Source organism: Sceloporus undulatus, unplaced genomic scaffold (assembly GCF_019175285.1).
Source record: "Sceloporus undulatus isolate JIND9_A2432 ecotype Alabama unplaced genomic scaffold, SceUnd_v1.1 scaffold_14, whole genome shotgun sequence".
NCBI lineage: Eukaryota > Metazoa > Chordata > Lepidosauria > Squamata > Phrynosomatidae > Sceloporus > Sceloporus undulatus.
In genome coordinates, this window is record NW_024802936.1 from 4,215,487 (window position 1) to 4,235,613 (window position 20,127).

Consider the following 20,127-nt stretch of genomic DNA (forward strand, 5'->3'; position numbering starts at 1 on the left):
GGAATCTCTGTTTATCTTCTTTATTCCCTCCCTCAGAGTCCCCTCAGCCTTTCAGATTCCCTGGAGCAGCAGAAAACAAGCTTGCTCCCTCCTCCACAACAACATGACACCCATTCAGTTAATAGAGGGCTATCATACCCAGGCTTCTCCTTCCCCATTTTGGCCTCCCTCATGAGGGGAACCCCTGTTTATCTCCTTCATTCCCTCCCCCAGAAAGAGTCCCCTCAGAGGCGAGAAAAAGGCGCCATTTCCACTTTCTGGGGAGCGAGAGGAGGAGAGGAGAGGGCCCTCTAGCGGCGGAATGGCGGCGGTGTCTCTGCTGGGCGTGACTTGGCGGCCGATTGCGCTCGCTGCTGCTTCCCTGGCGGCGGCGGCGGCGGCGGCGGCGGCGGGGGAACGCGAGTCACTCGCGGCCGGGACGAAGGAGAGGGAGAGAGCGGCTGGAGGAGGAGGAGGAGGAGGAGGCTGGGGAAGGGAGAGGAGAAGAAGACTGTGGAGACGGAGCGCAACAGGGGAAGAGGAGGCAGGCTCCCTGGCGCCGCTTCTGGGGCCAGAAAGGAGCCCCTCTTGGCTCGCCCTCTCCGGCCCCTTTGGAGGGAATATGGGCAGAGTTGGAACTTGGCTCCTGACTTTGGCTGGACTTTTGCAGGCAGCCTCCGCCGAGACCTTCGCAGGTAAGGAAGAAGGAAGGGGCTGACAGCACCAAACTTAGGATGGGTCCACACTGGGGGAATAACCCGTTTTGGCACCGCTTTAACCACTGGGCCCCACAACAAACTCCAACTCCCAGAATTCCATAGCAAAGAGTTAAAGCGGTGCCAAAACGGGTTATTTACCCAGTATGGACACAACCCAGTCACCCAGGGCTTGCACTTCTTTGTAAGACCCAAGAAATGCTGCTGTTTGGGGGGGGGGGGGATTCAGAGAAAAGTTGGTTGGGGGGGGGGATTTGGGGGGCCTCCCCCCCCCCCACTTCACAGGTAAGAATGGGTTTGAAGTGTCTTCCATACACACAAAAATATTTGGACTGAAGACCCAGGAGAGGTTAATTTGGAGAGACTTTGTTGTGGGGTTTTTTGGGGGGGGATTGGTGAGTTTTTATTACCCCCCTCCCCTTTCCTTTCTCCTTTTGACCTTTTTGCTGAGTAGAGGAAACAAAGCGGAAAGGAAGGAGCCCCGACGCCTGGAACTTGGAAAAGGAAGAAGAAGTTGGAGGGATCCGTTAGTTTCTCTGGTGCGAAATCAGTCCAGAAGAAGCCTGGAGCGATTCATTTTTGTGTCTAAATGCAGAGCTTTGTGCTTAAATCGGAACCTCCCTAAAAAAACTTTCTTCAAGTTTTGACAGCTGTCCAGCAGGGAGGGTTTTCTTTTTCACAACCCTGACTGACTCTCTTTCTTCTTTCTCTTTTCTTCCCCCAGCTAAGGATCGACTCTCTCTGCTTCCTCACAGTAGAAATAATCCGGTTTGACACCCCTTTTAACTGCCACTGTGGGACCCTGGGATCTGTAGCTTGTTGTGGCACCAGGGCTCTCTGACGGAATAAGGTCCAAAACACACTGCAGAAACAATCTGGTCTGAGACCGCTTCTTCACCTGCCCTGGCTCAATGCTAGGGGATTCTGGGAACTGTAGTTTTGTGAGCCATTTAGCCTTCACTGTCAGAGAGCTCTGGTGCCACAATGAACTACAATTCCCAGGATTCCCTAGCACTGAGCCAGGCCGGTTAAAGCGCTCTCAAACTGGATTATTTCTGCAGTGGTTCTTTTGGACTTAAATGTGTATTCCATAGCATTGAGCCACGGCAGTTAAAGCAGTATCAAACTGGATTATTTCTGCAGTGTGGATGCAGCCACAGCCCCTCAGCCTCAGGAAATGGCATTGGCAAACCTTCTCTGAACCCATCTTGCCAAGAAAACTTTTTCTCTTCCCCACCAGGTAGACTTTGGCTGCATCTGCACTGCAGAAATAATCCAGTTTGACACAGTTTTAACTGCCCTGGCTCAATGCTGAGGAATTCTGGGATTTGTAGTTTTGTGAGGCATTTAGCCTTCACTGTCTGAAACCTCTGGTGCCACGACTATAGCAGGGAGCCATGGCAGTTGAAAGTGTTGTCAAACCAGATTATTTCTACAGTGAGGATGTATGTAGAGAGAGCCAGTCCTTGGCTGGGGGAAGAAAAGAGAAAGAAAGAGAGCCAGGACTGTAAACAACCTACACATTTTAGGATTCCATATGATGGAGCTATGGCTGTTAAAGTGGTGTCAGACTGGATTATTTCTGCAATGAGGATGCAGCCCTGTTGGTGGAGGCACCCTAAGATATGGAGGTCAAGTCTTCTCTCTAAAACTTGAGTTGTGGACCAGCCCTTAGTAGAACTTGGCAAAACGATGGCATAGGAAATGGTGTCTTTCATAATATCTTTGTGTGTGTGTGTGATGTGATATTTGGCATCCCAAATGGTTGATAAGCCTGAAAGAAGAGAGGGTCAGGACAGCTTGAGGACAACAGCAGGGAAGCAGGGTGGGTTCTCCAGTTTCCTTCACTTTTTTCTTGTCAGGCTTTGACATCTGCCAAATAGTGACAGCAGTTGATCATTGAGGCATATAAATAAATAAATAAATAAAGATCTACCTGGTGGGTCCGCTGCCTTCAGGCATCCTGCTGTTACTCTCCTTCAGAGGATCGCCTTTCATAACAAAACCACACACTGCATCCGCACTGGTATCTATAATTTTGTTAAGACATATGCAGAAATAATCCAGTTTGACACCACTGCCACAGTTACCTTCTAAGGAATCCTGGGATCTGTAGTTTGTTGTGGTGCCAGAGCTGTCTGACAGAGATGGCTGTGTCTCACAAAGCTACAATTCCCAGAACTCCATAGCATTGAACCATGAGAGTTAAAGCGGTCTCAAACTAGATTATTTCTGCAGTGTGGATGCAGTCCCAGTGGGTGTATGAGAGAGAATAGTGAGGGATGGTGACCCAAAACCTCCTTATTTTGATTTGTAAACTGGCTTGCGAAACAGTGCGTTGACATAGTTGGAAGGAATGAGTAACTTCAGTTCATTTAGAGCTTTTTTTCCTTCCTTCCCTGCATGAAGTTTGAACTATAAAAGCCAATGACAGAAATTGAAGACATCTGGGCTCCATGTTCTACGTGCTTTGATCAGGAGAGGAAGTAGGACTCCCTGGCCGCCTCAGCTGCAGGGAACTTGGTGTTTTGTTGCATTAAGTAGTGCTTGTGTACAGCAGAAGCAACACCCTTGTGTAGCCAAATTTTGGCTTGCAGAAATCCACACTCATGGATTTTCTTCTATAAACACATATTGGTTTAATGGAATGTTCCAGGAACGCTCTGTGTATAAAAGCCGCCTGTGTTCTCTCAAACTTCTCTCATACATTTGCAGATAAGTCAGGAGGTTCATTAGGAAAGCAGTGTTTCAGAGGTTTGCTTTATTATGAAATATAGCACTGAGGGAAATGCTCTCCCTTGCTCCCTTCTCTGGTTTCAAGTGAGCCTATATGTAGCTGCGAATTAGGAAACTTTACTTACAGCGTTCCTGTTATTGGAAGACTCTTGAGTCCATACTTCATTTGGTTCTTACTTAGATTGTGTATATTTCATTGCCATCATACAAGACCCCTCAGCCATTGAGGGGAATAGTAGTTTTCATGTACACAAGTGGGTGAGAAAGCCAGCCATTAAAATTTATCGCCCACCCTTCTTAATACTTTCACAGTGTCACTTCTGTACTTCTTGACTGTGATGTTAGTATCCTTTGCTCCTGACAGAAATGAAAATTGTTTCTACTCATCCACATGTACTCTTTGTATTGGCTATTCTAGTCAAGGGGTGCCTTGTCCTATACTAAACAAGATTTGTTTTGGCTGCTGTGTGAGCCAATATCTGGGCAAAATGGCAAGCTTTCAAGTAAGCACTACTAATTCAAGTGCAGGCTGTGGGCAAGTGCAGACTATGGAAATATAACCATTGTATGGTTTTTATTGTCCTCTGACATACAGTGAAATTGTGCTTTCTGGGGTTATGCTTCACCATTAAAATGCCCAGAGGTAGTTGTCACATTTCAGGGTAAACTAACTGTTGACAAAACCTACTGTGTTAATGCACACAAGAGCTTCATTCAGTGTATAATTTCAGTTCTGTGGGTGACCATGTCCTGTTGAACAAAGAAAATGTATAGTATCACAATAAAACTAAACAGTCCGTAGACCACAGATTGGAAAAAATACTATTGCATGTTTGTAGCTTTATATATTTAACAATGTAGATTGAATTTTATTATGTGGTTCTTAACCTGTGATCCAATTTGAAACTTGTGTTTATGTGCATTTTTTGGGGGGTGAGGAGGGTGTCCACATCTTTCAGTAGATTCAAAGAAACACTGGCTCATTACAAGATAAGGATTATGTTCATTTTTATATTCAGCCCTTCTTCATTGTGTGAACTGAACAATTAATAAAATTATTGACTTTTTTTACAGTACAGTTCTTCTACTTGCACAAAAAATAAATCCTATAGGTACAAGTTTAAAAAGTCAATTATTTCATTAATTGTTCAGCTCTTTTTCAGAATTTTTATGAAAGCTTAACAACAGAAAATAAAACTTTTAATCAGTTTTTAAATGTTATTTTCTGCTCATGCCCACCCCCACCGACGATTATGTCCCAGAAAGGTTATACAATGAAGAACGGCTAAATATAATAATGAAAATAATCATCATCTTCAAAGGCTCTGTAGTGTAGTGACTTGTAGTGTTGGATCACAATGCTGGAGACCAGGGTTTGAAGCCCCACTTTGCCATGGAAACCTACTAAGCGATCTTGTGCAAGTCACCCTCTCCCAGACTCAGAAGAAGACAAATCTTGCCAAGAAAATCCCATGATAGGGTTCTTCTTAGGGTTGCCATAAATCAGAAATGACTTAAGGACAAACAACAACAAGTTGTCGTTAATCACAGTTCAGTGGATTGCCTAAAAAATAGTTGTGATTGTTGTCCAAGTTCACGTCATTTTGTAAAAGCCGATGGTTAGAGATAGCTTTGAGATGCTAGTATTCAAGATTCTATTATTGAATCCCATTGTGGGAGAAAGGGGGGATATAAATCCTTGAAATAAAAATATGCCAAAAAATTAGTATTGTACAATCTTAGAATTGGAAGGGGCCATAAGGATCGCCTAATCTGACCCCCTGCCACATCTTCATTCTAAACATATATTACTTCCAGACAAGTATATCTGGAATTTTAACATAGTTAGTATGCCTTTTAACATTGACATCTTTATGATTATAGTGAGTATGATAATAAATAAAAGTTAACATACGTTGAAAGTTACGATGGTTAATTTCTTTGGCAAATTGTCCAGGCCAGACAAAACAAACTTTTCAAAACAATTTTATTCAGATAAAAATAGGCTTCACAACTGAAGAAATACCAGAAAATATGTAATCATAAATGTTGGGTTTTGTATAAAGTGAAAGGTTTAGACATGTGTTTTCTGTCAGACATCAGTGGTAACAGAAGACTGAGAGAATGATAATGGAATTGAAAGCAGTGCATTTCTATAAAAGCCTTGCTTTTTTAATAGTGTTACATATCAAACACTCTTCAGAAAAGTGGTGCATTTTGTTATAACACAAACTGTCCTGGAGCTGCAGAGACCTGTTATTAGGCTGCTCAGTTATTTTGTGTCATACAGTTGGCAGGCATGTTGTATGCCAACTGATGCTGCAATCCTGAAACCACCTATTCACACCAGTTAGGATTACTGCCTAATATTTCAATAGTGTGGCTGGAATCCTCACAAATCTTTACTGTGTTTTCTGGCAGAGCACCTGAGGTTTGGATTTTTATATCTGCTGTCAAAGGTAGATTTATGGGCTTCTTGTAACTAGGTCTAGCATTATGTGCAAGAGTATAAAAGAAAAGGGATGGATCCCTTTGTGTTTGACAGGCTGGCGGGATCAACTGCAATACCTTTAATTTAGTTTGATGTTTCATCATTTGCTTTCTCTGATCTACTTTTTAGTGTATCATCTGCAAAAGCAATAACAATTATTTTTTTTAACATCAAGCCAGTATTTAAAACAAGGGTGGGCATATGTGACCTGTTTAGGGCCCATCTTTCTGTTCCTAGTACCCTCTGAGGATCTGTAGACACTGCCAGAAATTCCAAAAAATCCCTCAGAGGGGATGGAAATCCAGTTCTCTGGGGGAAAAAATAATCATATTTTGGGGTGTTAAATATCAGAGAGAGTTTTGAAACCTATTTAAAAGGTGGACCTAAGTTCCTGGGGAATTTTAGGACAGGCAGGTGGCTCTTTATTGCCAGTAGTAGGGTAGGGAGTAGAAGGGGTGGAACACTAAAAGAGCCTTGTGGGGTAATGCATGTGGCCGCAAGGCCACACTTTGCGTATTTCTGGCTTAAATTTGTAGTATTAGCAGATAGTGCTATGTGTGAGGATATTGTGATAGTGGATAGTGCTAATATGAGGAGTACACTGAAGTGGGTAGTGCTAATATGAGGAGTATGCAGTATGGCAGTTTGTTGGAAATGATACATGCTGTGGTATTGAGGCAAAATGATTTCCAATAAAAAGATATATGTTAAATACAAGTAGGCATACCATTAATTGGGAAATTGATATAGTGCTATGGATAAAAAAATTCTAAAGGTTAAGCTTCGGTTCTGTAAACAAGTTTCGATGCATTTAAACACATGCGATGGCTTAGTGGTTAAGATGCCAATTCTGACAATTGGAAGATCGGAAGGTCGCAGTTTGAGGCCCAAGTGCCACATGATGGGGTGAGCTCCCATCATTAGTCCCAGCTTTTGACAACCTAGCAGTTAGAAAGCATGTAAATGCAAGTAGATAAATAGGTATCACTTTGGTGGGAAGGTAACAGCATTTGGTGCAGTCATGCTGCACCAGAGCAGTCCTCGGATAACGCTGTCTCGTTGGCTTAGTAACAAAGATGAGCACTGTCCCCTACAGTCAGTATCAACTAGGCATTCATGTCAAAGGGACTACCATTACCTTTATGAGCTTACTATAGGGCATATGAACTGTAGGTGAGAGTAGAACATACCTAAAGGCTGACTCACAACCCCTGTGTGAGAAGTAACATGAGAAGTTCCTGACATGAGAAGTAATTGGAACTATGCCATCTGGACAATTCTTCAATATGTTACTATTGCTCCTGGTGAACCACATATGTTGGGTGTTTTGATAGGACCCAGTACACATAGGTTAGGGCTATGGTGTAGTAGTTTGAGTGCTGGGCTAGGAGTCTAGGAGACCAGGTTCAGATCCCCACTAAACTGTGGAAACCCCTTGCGTAATCTCAGGCATGTCATATTCTCTCAGCTTTAGAGGAAAGCAGTGGCATGCCTCTTGCCAAGTAGACCCTATGAAAGAATTGCCATAATTCAGAATTGAATTGAAGCTCTATAACAACAACAGTACACGTAGGCACAAGCAGCATACTTTGTTTACCACAAGCTTAGAGCATGCAGCTTGTACAGTTTATGCTCATGAGCAGATGTAATGTTTATCCGCTGAACAGGAGCACTGTAGGAGATGGTGGGATGCAGTGTAGGTGGAAATGTTTGCTATGTAGAAAATTACTGCTTGTATTGCCTTTGCATTCATATGCCACTTTCGTTCTCAATACCTGGCTAATAATATACATTTGATGCACCATTGCTGGATGAAGACCTTATACCCGACCTCAGTAAAAAACATTGTTATGATACTTCACAAACTGTTCACATATGCAAATTGTAAGTTATTGTTGTAGGGGTGGACAAGTCTTTGCGCACCTCCCCTCAGCTTGTTTTGTGCATCTGATGAAGCGGGCTGTTTGTTGAGAGGGACAGTGATCCCTGGGTGGTTTGTACTGCTACATATAAAATTTTTGCTTGTATACCTAAGATTTGTCAGAGCCAGCCATATTTTGGTCAGGATAGAGAAGGTTGAAGTTAGATTCCAGTCACTTCCATCCCAAATAGGTGATGAAGGCTGTCAAAATTGCTAAAACTAACCATTGGATCCTAGTTTTATTTCAACTGGTGTTCTACTGATGGCAATTTCATGCACAGCTCTCTTCCCCTTTCCTAATACTTCATCTATATTTTATCTTTCTCTATACTTATATGATGATTTTAATGGTGAAACCATATCAGATTTGTCTTGTGTTACTTATTAAAAAATTAAAGTTTTATCTTCAGTCACTGATTAAAATGGCACTGTTATTATGATAATATAGAAGAGAAAAGTATACCCTACAGTATATTACACGCATGTAATTATACTGAAGAACTCCTATAATATATCTTTGGTCTCACAGTTTAGTTATCAAACTCTGGAAGAAAAATTACAGTGCCTTGAAATAACCAAACAATATATCTGTGTACATTTTTAAATAAAGTGTTTCATGCTGACATAATCTAACGGATTGACAAATGCAGTGGCTGAATTTGTAGTATAGCTACAGAACACGGAGCACGTATTTGAATTATGTAACTGTGGTGACTATAGAACAACAGTGGAACAACAAATACTGCATTTTCCTTTATTGTTCAGCTGAGAAAATATTCCAGTCAGTTATGATGTGTGAGTAGCAGCTGACTTCCCTTTTGGGAACTAAACTAAGATATAATAAACTAACTGGGTTGACCCAAACGTTCTTGCAGTTCCTTTTAAAAGCCACTGCTTTTAGTGGTGGCCTTGCCATACGTTAAGTGTTTTTTAGAATGACCTATTTCATATTAAACATTTATTTCTGTAGTCTGTTTTATAATTCTTACAGTTGGTGAAAAAAGTACCTTTGAAATAAAACGAAAAATATGAGGGCCCAGAATCCAAAGGTATGGCTAATTCTGCCACACTTTCAGCTATTTGGGACTTACGTTTCTTCAACAGCCTCAATGCCCTATAACGGTATCTTTGAATACCGAAGAGAGTATTCAAAAGCAGTTTTGAAGATTTGCTATTCAGTGCACCAGCAGGGCTGATTGTGGTAAGGGGTTTAATGCATACCTGAGAGCCTAAACACACTGCAGAAATAATCTAGTTTGAGACAGCTTTAATTGCCCTGTCTGAGTGCTAGGGAATTCTGGGAAGTGGAGTTTCTTACAACACCAGAGCTCTCTGACAGAGACAGCTAAATGTCTCACAAAATTACAGTTCCTAGAATTTGCTAACATTGAACCAGGGCAGTTAAAGCGCTCTCAAATTGGGTTATTTCTACAGTGTATTTTGGCCCTGAATTGGCTCTCTGAATCTTTGACTTCTTATTTGTTTTGATTTAATGCTGCTAAGAATTGTATTGTTCCAGCTAATCATGTTGTTTAAAACAGTAAGTATACACAAGCACCACATGATGCAAAATAAATGACTTTTAATTATTTGTTTTGTGTGAACAGATGGATGTAAAAATAAACTGTTTCTGATAGGCATTGTGTTATATAAATTTTCACTGTATCCTCTTTGATTCATTAGTAGTTTCTTGATATAGGTATCTGTTTTACTGAACAATAACAACAGTCTTTTCCTCCCTGATATTCTTTGTTTCTCTCATTGCATTTTTATTTGAATGCTTGCGTCAGTGTATGGAGGATTTCAGTTTATGGAATTTTGTTTGCTGTGATCTACTGCTGATCACTAGGTGTAGCTGCATCTCTAAATCCACATTCCTAAGCCAGGATTGTAATGTGAGTTTACTGAACTTGGTACATTTTTGAGCTTGAGACATGAAAAAAAAGTATTTAAGGCATTTGGAATGATTTGAAAACTTGATGGTATGCAAGTTGTGTACCTTTTTATCTGAAGAAAAATAAACCACAAAGAGTAGGGGCCATGCAAACCTTGCAGTAATATGTAATAATTTATTTCCTTGCTATTTATCTCCTATATTTCAGAGGATGGAACTGGCAAAATTATCTCTGAGTATTCCTTGCTTAGGAAAATCCTATGAAATTCATTGAGTAGCCATAAGTTGATTGTCAACTTGACACAAACACACACACACTTTGCTGGTGGCTTAATAATAGAGAGATAGATATAGGCAAAGATAATTGCACATGTTTGCTGCAGTGGTACTGTAACAGTAACTGATAATCTGTTTTTCTTAGAGTGTTCCTTGAATAAGTCAACAGCAATCTGCTAAGAAAATAATTTTGTCTATAATTCTGGGAAACGGCTTCATTGAGAGCTACGCATTATGGAAGCAGAGCTACTAAAATGTGGATTTGAAATTGGATTGAAATCACCTTTGGTCTGAAATATTACAGCTAGGACCTTACGACCTAGTTCTGTTTTTTTAAGAAAGACTTTGGACCTGTATTTTTGTGGTAACAATGCTGAATAAAAATCTCCTCTTGGAACTGAGGGAAAAATCAGTTTCTGATACAGTAGGAGACGTTTTGTACTGCAAGAAAAAGTCAAGAATTCCACTGGGTACGAGAATTCCTCTGGGTACACCCCAAATATGTTTCTGGAACTTAGATGTAATGTTCAGTGGGAGTGTTGTTGATTTCCCTCCATGTGGTTGCCTTTAAATATGCTAGTAATCACATGGTTCACCCTTGGAACTGTGCTTTAAAACGTGATGAAATAGGCATGTATTTTGCTTATATCATAGAATGTTGAAGGAATGTAGAAAGAAAAGAATATTTGGAATGTTTTGAAAGCGAAGGGCAGTTAGCTAAAGTATAGCAATATAAAAATGTATCCAGTGTCATCACACCCAGGCTAACACTTTGCAGCGATGTGTTGGACTGGGTCCTATCCTGTGGCATTAACAATGAATTGCAAAGACTGAATTAGTGGAAATTAAGGGCTTTGGAAGAAAATGTTTAGAATAATCAAATGAAGCTAACTAAGGTCCAAAACACACTGCAGAAACAATCCAGTTTTAGACCACTTTAACTGCCCTGACTCAGTGTTGGTGAATTCTGGGAAGTGTAGTTTGTTGTGGCAATAGAGCTCTCTGGCAGAGAAGTGTCTCACAAAACTACAGTTCCCAGAATTCCCTGGCACTGAGCCAGGGCAGTGAAAGAGGTCTCAAACTGGATTATTGTAGTGTGTTTTGGGCCTAAGCTAACTACTTAAAAACTTTATTTACTAGTAGATTTATGCTATTATTTTAAATGTCCGTGAGAGTGACCATAGTATAAGTGGTTTGAGTGCTGGACTGGGACTGTAGGAGACCAGGATTTGAATGCTCGCTCAGCCATGGAAACCTATTGGTCCTCAGAAAAAGACTATGGCCCCATACAGACAGGCCAAAATAAAGCTGCTTTGGGTCACTTTGGAGGTATGCTGTTTAAATGATGCATGCGTATTAAGAGTCCAGAAGCTGTGCCAAAGCTGCGCTCTAGTCCTTAGGACTGGATCATGGCTTTGGCACAGCTTCCGGACTCTTAGGAGGCATGCATAATTTAAACAGCATACCTCCAAAGTGTCCGGAAGCAGCTTTATTTTGGCCTGTCTGTATCGGGCCTATGACAACCCCATTCTGAATAAACCATGCTAAGAAAACCCTTTGGTGGGTCATCTTAGGCTCATCATAAATTGGAAATGATTTGAAGGCATACAGAAACAAGTAATTGTCATCTGTGAGGGGTGGAAACGAGATGACTTTAGCAGTTAGTATGCTGCTGGGAGAAGTAAAATAGAATATTCTCTACAGGTCTAATTTTCTTTTTTGATAAGTAGTTACACCAGTCATTTTTTAAAAGAAGGCTATGCAGGCCTTCTTCTCAGAGTAGATGCATAGTCTTTACAGAACAAGAACACAGCCATAGTTTTGTGATAGCCATTAACCTCACTACCTTAAGGATTTAAAATAATACATGAATAGGTCTGACACATTTCAAGAAAACTGGATGATCTTCATTAACTATGGAGATCATCACACGGAGGCTTACCATCCTCAAAACATGACTAGATCTTCCCTAAAGCATGTGGGTGTGATTGTCAGACATACTTGTCTCCCGTGATAAAATCATCATGGAGGAGCCCCATCATTAAAGTGTTCGCGGAGCCGCCATTTCTATGCATAATGGAATCGTTATGCAGACAAATGGCGGCTCCACAAACGGGACTCTTCCATGACGATATTTCATAACAGGAGACAAGCGCAACTGGCAATCACACCCTTGCGCTTTAGGGATGATCTAGCCATGTTTTAAGGATGGTAAGCCTCCATGTGATGATAATCTGTGTTAAATCAACACTCGCTCTGAATCCAACCTCCCATTTCACAGATAGATATCTGGACACTTTCCAACTTGACAAGTTGGATTCTCTGGCTCTTAATGAGAACTAATTTTGTGTATTCTGCTGCAGAATAATTACTCATTGGATACATACCCTTGGCCCTTGGAGTTAATTGTTGTTGTTTTAGTTATTGTTAAACAGACTATATGTGTTTCATTGTAAAAACTCAATAAAAATTTAATTAGAAAAATAATAATACACGAATGATAGCAAGGCTGTTTAAGATGGCTTGACAGTACAGCTGGAAATCCATTGTCCTGTAGGAATGCATGTCTCTACTAGAATCCATAGACAAATGGGATGGAAGTTTGCCATCCAAGTATATGACTGTCCATTCAGTTAACTGTTGTATAGAGTGCTTATGTGGATCATCATTAGCTCATATAAAGCATTTTAGTCTGTTTCTGAACATCTTAAAATGAGCTCACAATTAAACATAGTTCTTCAAATGAGGTCTTAACACTGCTGAGGACAGCAGTAGTATTACTTTTTCATGGCTTGGAGTCAATAGTTTCATTAATTTTGGTAATTGATTGACTGTAAGAAGATTGATAAATAAGAAGGATGAATAAGATAAGACTGAGAATTCTCCATTGCTTCTATTTTTACCTTAATGTCTATGTTTAGCATACCAGTGAGTCAGAAACTTGATATTACATAACTGGCCTTCCCTATTTGCTCACCTGCTTAGTTACTGCTCTTTCCTCTGTTTCCAGCTAGGAAACTAAGTGCCCCACAGCTGGGTGCCTATGGTGGGAGGCCTTTTCTTAACTTCCATTAATGTATCTGCACTAGATAGCTCTGTCTGTTTCATATCACATTAATTGTCACAGCCACACATAAGGTTTGTAGTTTGTACTTGCAAGTACTTAGAATTCTCTGCTGGAAAGCATTTGCCCACTTTCTTGATAGGGGAAGGGTAGTGCGAGCACTTTCTTCACTACAGAATGAAACTGCTTTAATTCTCAGTTTGTCTGTTCTCAGGATACCTCGGTACCTTCACTGTACTATAAATCCCAGGATTCCTTAGGATAGAGGTGTGACAGTTAAAAGTTGTATGAAATCAGTGTAACTTGTAGTGCAGATACACCCCACAACACTAATTATCTAGACTAGCATACTGACTTGGTAAGTCAGCCTGAAATAGGCAACGGGTTCACTTGCAACTACTACAAGCTATGGTTTAACTAAATTATTGAACTCATTGTTATAGTCTATCAGTAAAATGTGATTTAGTTTATTATTGTGGCTTGATAGAAATCTATAACTCATTGTAGAATCCTGTACACATATTGAATGACATTCAAAATGATCATCTTGAAGTGTACTGTGCAGCTGTAATATGATTGGGATTAAAAGTAATTTGCTATGGCAGTGCATGTGCACGTCTAATAAAGCTGTTAAATACTCCTTTCCTTCTTGTTGTCAGGCTCTGTTTGGCTCTATGGGAGACTGTTATTTCCTTAATTGTTTATATTATGAGTGCTGCTCTAGTGTATCTCCTGGCTGTCTGTATTGTCAAATTTTGCAAAATTTTCCCATTCACTGCCTTGTCAGTGAGTTATTATGTGGTCAAGGCTTATATTTCCTCCAGTTGGGTTGCTTTGTATGGAGGAAACAGATGGAGGACAAGAGAACCTGCTTTGTATTTGATGGCACATGTAATTTTAGAAGACATTGTTGAGAAAAGAAAAAAAAATGGATGCAATTAAATTGTAATATTTACCAGCAACTCGGATGAGCTTTTTGAGAGGTTCTTGTATCCATACCCCTACCTCTGACTTGGTTTTCAGAACACTGACAATACATGCAAAAACAGTGCTGGAATGGATTTAATTGGTTGAGCTGTTTTTAGTCAAGATCGTATGTACATAAGTGTATGTCTGTATAGTGGGAAAGAATACATATCAATCAGAGCTAACGTTTTTAGAAGGAAGAGCCCTCCCTCCAGTCCATCTGCCTTGGTCCAGGCCTCAGAGGGAGAGAAGAACCACTGGACCTCATCCCCTTTCCCTCCACCATTCCCTTCTCCTTGTGTTTCGTGTCTTTTAGATTGTAACCCTGAGGGCAGGGAACCGTCTTATTAAAAATAATAATTGTAAGCCACTCTGAGAACCATTAGGGCTGAAGGGCGGGGTATAAATACCATAATAAATAAATAAATAAACTTTTTATTTAGAAACCTAATTGAATTCTAGAATCTGAATCTGAAGTTTTGAGTAAAAGATAATTTGAACTCTTTCTAAGAATGCCAGAGTACAGATAGGTAGAATACAGCTGCAAAGCTTAGGTAAAATTTAAACCCCAAACTCAAACTCTTTTTCTTTTTTCAGAATTTCTGCCACCTGCTTACTCTGGTTCAGCCTTATGCACTTTCATATCTGAGCAGAGATACAAAACATAGGGCCAAACTAGGGGTATGTCTGCATGGGCCCAGAAGCCTGTGTTCCCCTGTTTACACAATGTAAGCCAAAACTGCAGGGCCATGATCGGGTCAGATCGTGGCAGACAGGACACTTATCTTGTGTTTCCAGCCTGATCCCAGGGTAAACAATGTTTTGACCTGGTTTACAGTCAATTGGTCCCCCACAATTTACTGTGGAGTTTCCTGGAAACTCAGTTGCAAACCCTGGCTGCTTAAATGGCCTTTGTGTGCTCCTTACCTTTCAGTGCTGTCACTCCCTATTGACACGGAAATGGGGTGTCTGGCCACATGGGTGCAGGCAAGCACCCAGTTTCTGCATGGAACATGTAACAGGGGACTTGCCGGTAGGAGTGATAGGGAAGAAAGTTAAGGAGTGCCTACCAGTAGTGGGTTGCCAGGCCGACACAGGGATGTACCCACCCCGGGGACCAACCCAGGTGAACTCATCCTGTGCTATCCTGGCTTATCTGCTTAGGGCCTTAGTGAGATAGAAGTATCATGCAACTACAATTACTGTAATTGGTTATTTGTTAAAAAGGGAATTTGGAGGCATGCCCCCTCTTATCAACTTGAGACTCTTTTCTGGAAACAGATGGGTTTAAACATTTGTTGATTGACGTTAATGGAAACTTTGTTATTAGTGAAAATTGCAGGTGCATATCAGGCTCTCTCAGGTCTTAAAGTTATTGTAGGTTGATTGGGGTTCCTTTCCCCAGGAAACAAGATGTGCAGACTACAACTGATTTCCACATCTGGGGCTTTGATTATTTGCAAATTTGATTAATATGTTCTCTCTAGGAATTTCTAAGTCTTCCAGCATGACTCTGCCAGAAATTAACCATAGAGTTGCATTGGAGGACCTAGAGATTCCTAGAGAAAATACTTCTCTAGGCATTTATAGATCTTCCAGCATCATTTTGTAGTTTACTTCTGGCAGATGTTGTCCATAGAGTTGTGCTGGAGGACCTAAAAATTCCTAAAGAATTCTTAATGGGCCTTAGACATTCTAGTGGTGAGAATAAATGAAGAAGAATGAATGATGAATGAAAAAGGTGGGATGGGTGGGGTGGTGGATGGAAAAAACATCTATCCTTCCGACAAAGGTAGGGGCTGTAGCCCTGGCCAGTGGTCAACCACATTACATTGTTGGTCCTAAGATTCAGGTAAAAATACAGTGGGGTTTTTTTTTTTTTTGTGTGTGTGTGTGTGTGTGTGTGTATGGTTTTTCTATTTTCATGGGGGTCCTTTGTCCCTAATCCCAGCGAATGTGGAGGGCCTACTAGGAGATCCAGTTTTAGTGCTGGAGCCCTTTGCGGCTCTGAGCTTCTTCTCTAAATTTTGGCTGATTTGCCTGCTGTGGATGTTTCTAGATAGATACAATCTGAGAAGGGTCTTCAATACTCTGGTAAGCACCTGGTTTGATTATTGCAGTGTGTTATGCAATACTCCTTGAAGATTTATGACTAGTGAAGAATGGGTCACGAGAATTTTTATCAGTATAGTTACATTTATTATTTCACTGCCCCTTACTCTATTCTAGAACCATTTGAAGACACTAGAATAATCATTTTGAACTATTATTATTATTATTATTATTAAACTTTATTTATAAAGCGCTGTAAATTTACACAGCGCTGTACATACAATCTTTTTAATTGGATGGTTCCCTGCAGCCTAAAATTGATTTACCCCATTGGTTGTAGAATCCCAGAGGTTGGTGCTACACCCTTAAAGTTTTGACTTAGAATAAGCGAAAGGAATGGAAATTAATGAAGTTGCTATTCTCCAGAGAACAGGGATTGAGCCAAAAATTTTGATTTAGATAGTGGTGTTTAAAATTAGGTGTGCAGGAGGTATGGAAGGACAACTTTTTGTAATGGGCTATATTTGTATTTCATTTTGGAGTTTAAATGTTTTACCAGTTGTAACCACTAGGCTGTTTGTGTGTTGGACTTTACAGGACAGTATTCTGGAAGGCAATAATTTTATGATTTGTGGACTTTTTTAGTAAAGAGACTTTGCAGGATCCTAACTCCATAAGTTACTGCAGTGGTGCCTTGCTGATACATGGAACATAGGGGTTATTAGAAATGTGAAGCATACCTGTTTATATTTGCCTCCTTGAGGGAAAAAGGGTATTTGAAAGTTAAACATAAAGAAGGACAGTCATGAGATTCTTCACACTTTGGGACTTGATTTACTTAAATAGATGAATGCAGTTTGCACTAACCTTTCCACACCAAGACATTTCAAATTGTGTATGTTTTAATTAATAAAGATTTTATCAATTGTCTTTTATTGTACTATGCTGAAGTCCATAATTGGACACTGGCCTGAAATTCTGAACAGAATGAAGGGAAGTATTTATTTTAAAGAAGTAAACTCATTTCTGGCATAATTATGATTATAGTGGTAGAACTATTTCAGACAGATCACAAAAGTGAAGATGGTTGAGAGATTAATCTCCCTTGAAACCTTTACTCATTGTGGCAGTGAATAAGGCTGGATGCTTTCAAAGTTAGATGAAATTTAGAGTTAAGTAATCTTGTGGAAAAAGAAAACTAAGCAGCATCCTATTCTTTGGGATCACTTAAGCATAACAAAGCTTAAACAAATAAGGGTACTTTATTGAAACTTCTAAGGAGATCCTAGATGTGCAGAGCTAAATTGATCAGATGGATAGAGTTTGAAGCACTAATCTTCCCAGTCTGTAAAGTTTCTATTTAAAAAAAAACAAAAAACCCAAACAGTATACTTGTAAATGGAAAACTGTCACAAATTTACACTTTTGTTTTTTTGAGTAGGAACACCTTAGGTGGGGTGGACCAGTTTTCCATATTGGTCATTGCATCCACTCTGTTCCCATTCTGGCTGTACCTCTGTAAATATGGTCAGGTATTTTCCAGATCAGATATTTTGATTGGCCTGAAATGAATATGCTCACAGTATGAATTTGACAGCAACAGCAGGCAGCCATCATGGATAGATAAGAATAGCTGCTGCTATGCAAGTTCACTTATTTTTCAAGTACAAGGCTGTTAACCGTTATATTGTCAGGATATTTTTCCTGTATTTGAAATAAAATTACCTACACTGTATTACATTTTGCTCTACTGTTCAAGATTCATGGTGGCAATGGTACATTTGTATTAAAATGAGCCAGAGATTCGCATGAAACCAATTGTAGGTTACAGAATAATATATTAAGACACTTTTTTACAATCTCAAATGGAACAAGGGTAAATCTGCAAAAGGCTCTTTTTAGTTGTCATGGTAATATTTACATTTTGGTAATATTTACATTTTGGCTTTTATATCAGCTGTGTAGAACATTCAGATCTGCATAAATACTACAGATATAAACATAGAAAGTTTGGTGAATAGTACCCTCTGAGTTTATGTTCGTAGAATCGTAGAATCATTAGAGTTGGAGACGAAAAGGGCCATCCAGTCCAACCCCCTTGCCATGCAGTAAATCACAATCTAAGCATCCCCGACATGGCCATCCAGCCTCTGTTTAAAGACCTCCAAGGAAGGAGACTCCACTACACTCTGAGGGAGTGTGTTCCACTGTCAAACAGCTCTTATTGTTAAGAGCTTCCTCCTAATGTTGAGATGGAATTTCTTTTCCTGCAACTTGCATCCATTGGTCCATGTTCTAGTCTTTTCTTCATAATGCATGGTTTCCAGATATGCTCCAATTTGTCAACATCCCTTTTGAATGGTAGTGCCCTGAACTGGACACAGTATTCCAGGTGGGGCCTGACCAAAGAAGAATAGAATGGCACTATTACTTCCCTTGATCTAGACACTATATTTCTGTTGATGCAGCCTAAAATTGCATTGGCCTCATCACACTGATGACTCATGTTCAATTTGTGGTCTATTAGGACTCTTAGGCCTGTTACAGACAGCCAAAATAAAGCTGCTTCGAGTCACAGTGGAGGTATGGTGTTTCAATGATGCGTGCGTCCTAAGAGTCCAGAAGTCGCACCAAAGCCACACTCCAACCCTTAGGGCTGGAGTGTGGCTTTGGTGTGACTTCTGGACTCTTAGGGCGCATGCATCATTGAAACACCATACCTCCACTGTGACTCGAAGCAGCTTTATTTTGGCTGTCTGTAACAGGCCTTAGATCCCTTTCACATGTAGTCTCCTTAAGCCAGGTGTCCTCCATCCCATATCTATGCATTTCATTTTTCCACCTTAAGTGAAATACCTTACATTTCTCTGTGTTGAAATGCATTTTGGTTGCTTTGGCCCAGCTTTCTAATTAATTCAGGTCTTCTTGAATTTTGGTCTTGTCCCCTGGGGTATTAGCTACTCCTCCTAATTTGTTGTCATCTGCAAATTTGATAATCAAGCCTTCTATTCTTTCATCCAAGTCATTGATAAAGATGTTGAATAGCACTGGTCTCAGGACAGAACACTGTGGCACTCCGCTGGTCGCTTCTTTCCAGGATGAAGAGGACCCATTCAGCCTTTGGGTTTGGCCAGTCAACCAATTACAAATCCATGTAACAGTTGTTTTGTCTAGCCCACATTTTACAAACTTGTTTGCAAAAATTTCAAAGCTTGTTTGCAAGACCTTGGTAAAGGCCTTACTAAAATCGAGATATGCTGTTTCTACTGCGTTCCCTTTGTCTGCCAAGCTGGTAGTTGGATGATAAATGTTGGGATTCTCTTTTTTCCCATTTTTGAAGATGAGGACAATGTTTGTCCTCCTCTAGTCTGCTGGGACTATTCTTGTTCTCCAGGAGTTCTCAAAAATTATTGCCAATGGCTATCAGTTATACAGTATTTGTTTGCTTCTGAGAAAGGCTATGAAATAGCAAATATGAACTTCTGTCTTTTTAACAGATGAGTTGGGCTTACCTTCTGTACATAGAAGTAAGAACAGAACAAGGGCCAACGCAGTATCTAGGCATGTAAGGAATATGGGGTGTCATTCTTGTAACTACTGTGGTAGAATAACAGAATTTCTATACATTTGGTCCTGTGCAGATCCTGCATGCATGGATGAAACTATCTTTAAAAAATAAATAAATTCCAGAGAGCAAGCCTTGATTTTGCCATTTTACATAAGGAACACCATTTTACTGTGCCATTGTATTTAATCAGATTTGAGTATCCACATGGGTCCTGGAACCAAAGCCTGGCAGATAGGAATGAAACTAATTAGTTTCGTTATAAAACAGTATGCAGTTGGACAGCTTGAATTTAGTAAGGCTTTTTGGTCTTGATGGGATTGGCATTGCCTTCTGAGGCTGAGAGAATGTGACTTGCCCAATGTCACCCAGTGCATCTTCATGGCTGAGCAGGAATTCAAACCCTCGTATCCAGAGTCCTAGCCCAGTGCTCAAATCACTACACCACACTGGATTTCTACTGTATT

General features: G+C 40.3%; 1 protein-coding gene across 1 annotated transcript in view; it reads left to right on the forward strand.

Annotated features, from left to right (window-relative positions):
- Nucleotides 1-404: 404 nt before the first annotated feature.
- The window catches only part of LOC121917274 (receptor-type tyrosine-protein phosphatase mu-like), a 259,269-nt gene continuing 239,546 nt past the window's right edge, over nucleotides 405-20,127 (forward strand). Inside the window, exon 1 of the mRNA XM_042443057.1 lies at nucleotides 405-674. Within this exon, the coding sequence (XP_042298991.1) occupies nucleotides 602-674 (73 nt within the window). The 5' untranslated portion in view covers nucleotides 405-601. The remainder of the gene's footprint in view (nucleotides 675-20,127) is intronic.